We start from the raw sequence: 9586 nt of genomic DNA on the forward strand, positions 1-9586 counted from the left end.
CAACTAACAAAGATGATGGGAAAGTGGCAATGACATAAACAGGACAATGGGACAGAAACACACACAGGAAACTCACGAAGAAGAAACAAGAATAGCCACTAAATAGATGAAAATAATGTCAGCTCTCCAGCAAGCACAACTGAAAACAATGAAACACCATTTCACCTGTCAAAGTGGTAGGTATTCCGATTCTGATCAGCAGGGTCGGCGAGAATAAGGGCATGCACAGACACTACGGCACAGGTGCGTCCTGTGCTGCTTTCTGGAGAATGACTCGGCAACACTTAGATACCAAAAGCTTTCAAAATAAGCCTATCCTTTGACTCTTTGACTCAGTGGTTTCCCTTCTAGGAACTCAGCCTATGGAATCACTTAGGCAACCATGCAAATATGTATGTTCAAAAATATTTACTGCAGCATGCCTTACCGTAATTTTAAGGATTGAGATCCAACTAAATGCCCCCACAATGGGAAACTGGTTTCAATGAACGAGGGTTCATCAAGCAGTGGGATACTTGCCAACCATTAAGAATGATGTTAGCCCATGTGTCTTCTGGTGTGCTGCGTTGAGAAGGCTATAGCCTCACGTTGGTGGTATTCCTGGCCCAAAATGAGTAAACTGAAGAAACATCAGACATACCTAAATTTAGAAACAACCTACAAAATAGCTGACCTGTATTCTTCAAACCTGTTAATAAAGGGCAAAGTTCGTCTAAGGAATTGTATCCATATTAAAGGATACTGAAAAGACATGATGATTAAGTGCAAGGCATGATCTGGGACCAAGAAAAAAAATTCAGTATGAAGGACATCATGGGGCAATTGGCAGATTTGGAACATGGACAGTAGATTAGGTAATACTATTGTATCAACTTAAGTTTCCCAATTTTGATAGTTGTACTGTAGTTACATAAAACATGTTCTTGTTCTTAAGACATTCATACCCGTGTTTTCATAAGTAAAGGAATATCTTGTGTACAACTTACTCTCAAGTGGTTCAGAAAAAAATACTGTGTATTTAGAGAAATAGTGATAAAGCAGATGTGGTCATGATGCCAGTTGGTGAATCTGAGTGAAGAGTATACTGGAATTATATTCTTGCCCCTTTGCTGTGAGCTTTAAATTATTTCCAAATAAAAAGGAGTTTTATTTTTTTTAATATATGAAATTTCTTGTCAAGTTGGTTTCCATACAACACCCAGTGCTCATCCCAAAAGATGTCCTCTTCAATGCCCATCACCTACCCTTCCCTCCCTCCCACCCTTCCATCAACCCTCAGTTTGTTCTCAGTTTTTAAGAGTCTCTTATGCTAATAAAAAAGAGTTTTAAAAAGGGAAGGTACTCCGGGCACACCAGGCTGCAGCTTTGGATACCACAGTGCTGGGGCTGTGCATGGCTATTGATAACACCTCCAGCCACCCCAGACTCTCAGCTCTCTGTGCTACTAAGGAAACTCAGTGTGTGACTGACCCTGGAGCTGTCCTGGGTTGACTCAAAAAAGGTAGGATGAGTCAGGGAAATGAATTCTCTTTTGTCGTTTTATTTACTCCAATTCTGAACTCAGAAACTGACATTCCGTACATCTCAGAGATCTCTGTGGTAGAGACAGGGAAGGGAACCTACCTAAATATACAGTTTGCGCTGGATAATCCAGACTGCACATTTCAGTACCGACAACATTCATTTATCATTGATATTGGTTTTATACGTTTCCTAACAAAGGAAGGCCAAGATTTCCCCCAGAACCAGCCCAGTAACTTGCCCATTCCCCCAAAGGAGAAAACTAAGTCCCCAGCAAGGGCCAAAGTAATGGCTAGGAGTGCCCTGCATTCCCACTGCCAAGGTTAGTGGTTTCGACTTATAGAAAGTTGCAGAGTGTCCAAGAAGCACGGATACTAACCTGGAATAGAAGATGCCTCAGCACCCCACACCTCTGTTCCAGGCCCTGACCCTCCCAGGGCAAGGGTAAGCCACCTTGTCATTCTCATCTCTAGAAAGGGGAGACCACACAACAACAGAAGGGCTGGGACTGAACCCAGAACCCCCCCCCCCAGCCCGGTGTTCCCATCCTGTTCACCTGCCACACCATCCCACTCCCCCTCTCCCCAGGGGTTGTCAGGGACAGAAGGCCCCTCCCTCATCCCCCTCAATGTTGTTCCACTCCTCCCCCTCCCATCACTAGGGTGTCCAGGACATTGTGTGACTCAGGAAACAGCTCAGACGTGAGGCTTGCAGTGGGCAGAGGAGGAGGAAGGGGCCGTGGGAGCAGAGGAGGTGGCTCCTGCCTCGGTGAGGGCTCTGAGGGTCCTTGCCTGAGGAGGCAGAGGATCTGGGTGTGGGGCGGTGCTCTGGAATGCAGCCCCCTTCACTGCTGCTGCTGCTGCTGTGTCACTCAGTCGTCAAGACCAGAGGTGAGGCATGGGGTAGGAGAGGTGAGGGGACCCATCTTCCTTAAGAGGGTGTTGATGGGTTGGGGGCGGAGGGCCAAGCCCCATGCTTTGAGAGGACACCGGGTGGAAGAGAATCTCACCACCATCACCCCCCAAATGCAGGAAGAGAAGACTCTGCTGCCGCAGCTGCACAAACCAAGGCTTTGGGGCCTGTGCCAGGGGCGGTGACTGTCTGGGGAATGGGTGGGAGGGTGCCCGCCTCAGGGAGAATCCAGTTGGCCTTAGTGCTGGGGGACAGCAGGCTCTTGCAATCACATTTAGGAGGTAAAGAGGGAAAAAGACTGGCCACCTGCTAGGGAAGGCGATGAGAAAAAAGCAGGAGATGGAGACATGGGAAGGTCAAGGGCTGACCAAGTCCCTTTCCCGGTCCAGCTGTCCCCACCCCCCCGGATGGCTCAATGCTGGGCCCTTCCGGGAGGAAATCCCTTCAATGTCTCAGCCATTCACCTTCCAGGAGTCCCCTGGGCCCCCCTCCTGAGCCCTGTTGTCTCCATTCCAAGGGATGGAGCCTGAGGCTGGACTTGGAAGGCTGGATAATAAACAGGAAAGGGGGTGGGGATTAGGAGCTGAGAGGATCCCCAGGCCTGGGATGGGGGCGGGGCGATGCTAGGGCAAGAGCACCACTCGGGTAGGGATCAGGCAAGTGCAGAAGTGGTGGTGACTGAGAGCACGTGTGGGGCTGCTGCAGGCAGCAAAGCACCCAGAGAAATCTGGGAGCACAGCGCTCCCCACTCCTATGCCTTCCTCATCTCCATCCCTAGTGCTTCGGTGTGGGGACTTCCCAGAACCCTGTGCCAACGGAGGCACCTGCCTGAGCCTATCTCAGGGACAAGGGAGCTGCCAGTGAGTGTCTCCTGGGAGTGGGAGACCAGAAATGGGGAGGGAGAGCTGGGGAGGAGGAGGGACTGGGAAGGAAGGAGAAAGGGAGGAGGTAAAGGCACTAAAGGGAAACAAATGAAGGCAAAGGAAGGGAGGTGGGAGAGAAGGCAAAGAGGACCCAGTGACTTCAGTTTTCCACTCTCCTCCCCTGCTCAGGTGTGCCCCTGGCTTCCTGGGTGAGACATGCCAGTTTCCTGACCCCTGCCAGGATGGCCAGCTCTGCCAGAATGGGGGCAGCTGCCAAGCTCTGCTTCCCGCCCTCCCAGGCTCCCCCAGCCTTCCCTCTCCCTTGGCCCCCAGCTTCTCCTGCACCTGCCCCTCTGGCTTCACTGGCCAGAGGTGCCAGGCCCAACTCAAGGACCCCTGTTCTTCCTTCTGTTCCAAAATGGGCCGCTGCCATATCCAGGCCTCAGGCCGCCCACGATGTTCCTGTCTGCCTGGATGGACAGGTGAGCACTGCAGTGGTGGGGAGGAGAGGACAAGCAGGAACACTGGACTGGGAAGTGGGGTGGGAAAGATGGAACTGGAGTCTGCAAAACAACCAGCCCCTTTGAGGACAGAGGCTGTGAGAATCAACAAGCCCTCTTGCTGACCATTGACCCGAGACACATTCACCAGCATGGCTGTACCAATGGTCAAAACGTTGAAGTGTTTTCAAACCCCTTAGTAAATGGCTACTGCCATAGCCCCTTCAGTGCCCCAGCCTGGCCCCTCGACCCAGTAGCTAGAGTGTTAATGCCTAGCACAAGGCAGGGAGAGGGGAACCTCCTAGATCCTGCATAATGGGCTTCTGGCCTTTATTCTTCCAAGTAGGAGCCCATAACAGCACCTGGAAAGACTGTGGTGGTGGGAGGTGTAATGGGGGTGGAAGGGATCTGACCCAGAGAGAGAAACGGGTATCAAGGCAAGGAAGAGGGGTGCAACCCTGGGGCGAGGGTGTGGGACCCCTGGTGGGCAGGGTGTCCTAGCCTGGGGAAGCAGTCAGGCGTATGGGACAGAGGTGAGAGCCCCTGGAGAGGAAGGCTCCTCTGATCTACCAGGAGGGAGGGGCCTGGACAGGGCAGTGAAGACCACACGGGGAGGAAAGTGATCTGTGAGGGGTGGACTAGAAGAGCAAGGCTTCTCAATCGTGGCAAGGCACAGCAATCACCTGGAAAGCCTGCAACATACTGGTGCCCACGTCCCAGAAAGGCTGCTTTAGTGGGTCTGGGGTGGGCCCAGGCATGGAGATATTTTGAGTGCCTGGGTAATTCTGAGGATTTGGGGGTGGGAGACCAGCCTCTCATGGTGTGACAACAAGGAGGACTGTCAATGGCAACTTGCCAGGCCTTGTGCTTCAGAGCAGGGGCCCACGTGTCCAGTGCCAGCTCTGCCACCGATGAGACGCGCGCCCTTGCATCAGATAGTTAAGCTCTCTGCATCCTCAGTTGCCAGCTGATGTCCACACTTCATAACATTGTCGAGAGGAGGAAAGGGAGTGATGTTCAGGAGGTGGTCACTTAGCCCAGTGCCAGCCACCACCACCGCCGTTGCCACTGGGGGGAACAGATGAGACGTCTGTCTCCTTATCATTATCTGGAACACTGTACCCACCTAAAGATTAGGAAATCCAGACAAGAGAGGCCAGACACACCTGAGGGCACACAGCGGTGGTGGCACAGCAAGGTGCCGAGTCTGGAGGCCAGCTGCTTTTCTCCTCCCCACCAAGGAAAGGCCACCAAAGGAAGGACACTGTGTCTCAGGTCTGCTCAGCAGGGCCAGCCTGCAATACTCCCACCAACAATGACAGGTCCCATTTTCCAGAATGCCAAAACTGAGGCAAGGGGTGGTGGAGCAGGGCAAAAAGCGTATGGGAACAAAGAGAAGGAAACATGAAAATCAGACACAAATAATCCAGAGTGAGAGCTGGATTCTCCCAGCTGAGCGGTGGGGGGGGATTGAACAGCACCCTCTGTCCTCTGCCTCAGGTGAGCAGTGCCAGCTTCGGGACTTCTGCTCAGCCAATCCCTGCGTCAATGGAGGGGTGTGTCTGGCCACATACCCCCAGATCCAGTGCCGCTGCCCACCTGGCTTCGAGGGTCATGCCTGCGAACATGATATCAATGAGTGTTTCCTGGACCCAGGGCCCTGCCCCAAAGGCACTTCCTGCCATAACACCTTGGGATCTTTTTGGTGTCACTGCCCCACTGGGCAGGAGGGTCCACGCTGTGAGCTCCAGCCAGGACCCTGCCCCCCTACGGGCTGTCCCAATGGGGGCACCTGTCAGCTGGTTCCAGGGAGAGACTCCACCCTCCACCTCTGCCTCTGCCCCCAAGGTGCGTCCTCACATCTGCCACCCCTCTCTCTGGGCAGGGAGGTCCCCTTCCCTTCGCTAATCCCATGACCCTGTCAGGTTTCAGAGGCCCGAGCTGTGAGGTGAATCCAGATGACTGTGCTGGGCACCAGTGTCAGAACGGGGGCACTTGCCTGGATGGGCTGAGCACCTACACGTGCCTCTGCCCAGAGGCCTGGACAGGTGAGTCGTTTAAGCCAAGTCCATGGCACCCGTGGCCCATATGATCAGCCCCTAGCCTCCCCTCCTCACAGGGCTCCCAACTCCAGCCTTTGTCCCCTTCCCATCCCATCCCCCACAGGCTGGGATTGCTCCGAAGATGTGGATGAATGTGAGGCTCAGGGTCCCCCTCGCTGCCAAAATGGGGGTACCTGCCAGAACTCAGCTGGCAGCTTCCATTGTGTGTGTGTGAGCGGCTGGGGAGGCACAGGCTGTGAAGAGAACCTAGACGACTGTGTTGCTGCCACCTGTGCCCCGGGATCCACCTGCATTGATCGTGTGGGCTCCTTCTCCTGCCTTTGCCCACCTGGCCGCACAGGTGTGACAGAGGGCTCGGGGAGGTGGCCGTGGGGATGGCAAGTGACAGGAGCATAAGCGGGACAGCTGGGATCCTCAAGCGGCCCAAGAGCCTCATGCCCATCCTGCCCTCCAGGACTCCTGTGCCACATGGAGGACATGTGCCTGAGCCAACCATGCCACGGGGAAGCCCAGTGCAGCACCAATCCCCTGACAGGCTCTCCACTCTGCCTGTGTCAGCCTGGCTACTCGGGGCCCACCTGCCACCAGGACCTGGACGAGTGTCAGATGGGTAAGGCACCCCCACATCAGATCCTCTCTGAGTCCCAAACAGCCTCTGCAAATTGTTTTTCAAATTAAAAATACAATCATCTCTTTTTTTCCCAATTTTGTCCAGATTTGGCAATTCTTCCCTACACGGTCTTCTCACCAGTGCTTAGCCCTCCGGGCCCCACTTAGTCCTTGTCTGTGTTAAAGACACCAGCCCTTTCTCCGATTTGTTCACTCTGCCACAAGCAGGCCCTCATGCCTTCCCTGGCCTTTCTGGCCCCCTTGCCCTTCTGCCCTGGGCCCCTGTGAACTTCTGACTCCTCTCCTCCTAGCCCAGCAAGGCCCCAGTCCCTGTGAACACGGTGGCTCTTGCCTCAACACCCCCGGCTCCTTTGACTGCCTCTGTCCCCCTGGCTACACGGGCTCCCGCTGCGAGGCTGATCACAATGAGTGCCTATCCCAGCCCTGCCATCTAGGCAGCACCTGCCTGGACCTGCTTGCCACCTTCCACTGCCTCTGCCCACCAGGTACTAGATGGATGGGGCCCTGAGTAGAGGACACAGGGGACTAATCCTGAACCCACTAGGCATGACCCCTCCAGAACATAGATAGCCCCAGGCCAGTTGGGATCAGCTATCAAAGAATACCTCTTTCTCATCTCCCCACCCAAGATGAAAACTCTGGGAAACCCATGGCCTCTAGGAGAAGGGCAGCCACAGATGGTACTGAGGTTGTACACTGCTCAACTCTGGGGGTGAGAGGAAAGCATTCACTTCATAGTCATTGTAAAGTGCGCAGCCTGGTCCACTGTACACAGAGGCCCATCAAGGAAGAGCAGAACAACAGCAGCCTCGGCTCATGCCAACTCAGAATGTTCCTCCTAATCACAGAAACTCTCCCCTGTAGAGATTGAGTAAATCCTTAAAACCCCAAAGAGCCTGTATGCTTGAATTTGGTATAATAGAAAAAAAAAAAAGTGCCACAAGGCTGCACCTACCTCCAAGTTAGTTTTAAGGGAGACAGGTCTCCCCAGGGGTATAGTGACCAACCCGATATCAGGAAGCTGAATGAAACCAAAAAAATAATAGCTTACTTTATGCCAAGTACCACCTGAACATCTTACATGCATTTTGTCATCTTGGCAATAACCCTCTAAGGTCAGTATTGTTACTGTGCCCATTTTACAAGAAACAGACACAGAGAGATTAAGTGAGTTGTCCAGCTAGTAAGTGGCATGGCCGGGATTCAAACCCAGGGCTTCAGTAGATTTAACCACTACACCAAATAGCCTTCCTAAACTGAGCAGCATCCAAGGAAAAAAGCTGAGAAAACCATGCAGTCATCCAAGGGACAAGGTCATAGATACCAAGGAACTTCAGAAGCAGAATCCCCAGGCAAGAAGTGAGAGGCAGCCGAGGTCTAGAGGCTGATCCAGCTTCAGTTCAGGGTGGGACTGCGGATACCAGGACAAGCCCAAAGATACAGGACAAATATGTGACCAACAAGCTACCCAAATGTCCTTCAAATACACCCCCTTGGGGACTCCTGGTCTCCCTGGCACAGAAGCCTGCTGGGGTAGAACAAGAGGCATGACTCACCTCCAAGCAGATGCCCATTTGTTTCATTTGACCTTGAGGACCTCCGGGCTCATTAGCCCGGCCCAGTGAGCCTGCCGTCTGGGCACAGAGAATGGCCCCCAAAGGTACTTCCTTGCTGCCCCCTCGGGTCCCAGCAGGTGCCCTGCTCCCTGAGCTTTCACATTTAAAGGGGGCAGAGCCACACACAGCAGAGCAGCAGGACCGCAGGCTCGTCGCCCCAACCTTCAGGCAGACAGCACCCTGGGAGGGTTCTAGAACCCTGGTCGTCCTGGGCAGAAGGGGTGAGCAGCCCGGGCAGGGCTCAGCCTGCACCACATCTCCATGTCCCAGGCTTAGAAGGGCAGCTCTGTGAGGTGGAGACAGACGAGTGTGCCTCTGCTCCTTGCCTGAACCAGGCTGACTGCCAGGACCTCCTCAACGGCTTCCTGTGTGTCTGCCTGCCTGGTGAGTACAGATTCCACTCCAGCCCTTCAGCCCAGCCCCCTGAACCACAGTGCAGGCCCGGCAATCCCAAACCTTTTGAAGTTCACCCTGGCTTGGCCAACGAGGCTCCCATTTCTCCCAACTCCTCTGCTCCCCCAACTCTCTTCTGTTACATCCCAAATCTTCCACGCGTACTCATCCACCTTTATCTCTGTCCTGCCAAATTACACAAATCGTCCTTTCTGGCCCTCCTCCAGAGTCCGCTCATGGGGATCCCAGGCTGGTCTTGGCACTGCTCACCCTGGATGCAGGGAAAACTGCCCCCGGCCTTCCTTCTCCACCATTATCGATCCCTCTGTTCCCTGATGTGATGATAACAGATGTTTCTTGAATATTTGCTCCAGGCCAGGCACTTGGCTGTGTACTTTTCAGGCATTACCTCATTTAATCCTTTCAATGACACCATAAGGTAGGTTCTATTATTCCCCTTTTACAGAAGAGGACACTGCAGCCTAGAGAGCTTGAGTAACTTGCCCAAAGTCACACAACTGGCAGGTGCTGAACATCATCCTCCTGTCACCTCCACCTGCCCCAGGTGTCTTCTCTGGGAAGCCCCCCAGGTTCACTTTTCCTGGTGAGGGGAGGGGCCACGACTTGCATTTATGCTTTTGATACATAGTATTTTCACCATCACACACACAGCCAGTTATACCTTCTTTATATAAAGAATGAAGTTACTAAGACATGCTGTTATGTTCTGAAATTCAAATCACTATTTGAGAAGCCCCCAGATTGGTACCTTCATTATATAATGATACATGCAGATGAACCTCCAAACCAAGCCATTTGAAACAAGATTCTCTTCACTGCAATTCACAGCAATGTTATTTCTGTCTGTGTAAATAGAAGGTTAAATACCGGTATTAACTCCAAATTTCTTGTTTGAATCCATGAAATCATACCTGTACATCTCAGTCACAAATATTTGTAACAAACCCCTAATGAATCCAAAGTCAGGAAAGAAAGAAAAAGAAGGAAAGGAGAGGAGAGGAGAGAGAGGAGAGGAGAGGAGAGGAGAGAGAGGAGAGGAGAGGAGAGGAGAGGAGAGGAGAGGAGAG

The 9586-nt window shown here is 52.9% G+C and overlaps 1 protein-coding gene across 1 annotated transcript in view; it reads left to right on the plus strand.

Moving 5' to 3' along the window:
* Positions 1 to 2343: 2343 nt before the first annotated feature.
* NOTCH4 (notch receptor 4) overlaps positions 2344 to 9586 on the plus strand; it is a 22616-nt gene continuing 15373 nt past the window's right edge. Inside the window, exons 1-9 of the mRNA XM_049653201.1 lie at positions 2344 to 2411; positions 3212 to 3293; positions 3486 to 3778; positions 5297 to 5644; positions 5722 to 5844; positions 5963 to 6199; positions 6314 to 6469; positions 6780 to 6974; positions 8376 to 8489. Coding sequence (XP_049509158.1) covers positions 2354 to 2411; positions 3212 to 3293; positions 3486 to 3778; positions 5297 to 5644; positions 5722 to 5844; positions 5963 to 6199; positions 6314 to 6469; positions 6780 to 6974; positions 8376 to 8489 — 1606 coding nt within the window. The 5' untranslated portion in view covers positions 2344 to 2353. The remainder of the gene's footprint in view (positions 2412 to 3211; positions 3294 to 3485; positions 3779 to 5296; positions 5645 to 5721; positions 5845 to 5962; positions 6200 to 6313; positions 6470 to 6779; positions 6975 to 8375; positions 8490 to 9586) is intronic.

Source organism: Panthera uncia (assembly GCF_023721935.1).
Source record: "Panthera uncia isolate 11264 chromosome B2 unlocalized genomic scaffold, Puncia_PCG_1.0 HiC_scaffold_24, whole genome shotgun sequence".
In the NCBI taxonomy this organism is placed as follows: Eukaryota; Metazoa; Chordata; class Mammalia; order Carnivora; family Felidae; genus Panthera; species Panthera uncia.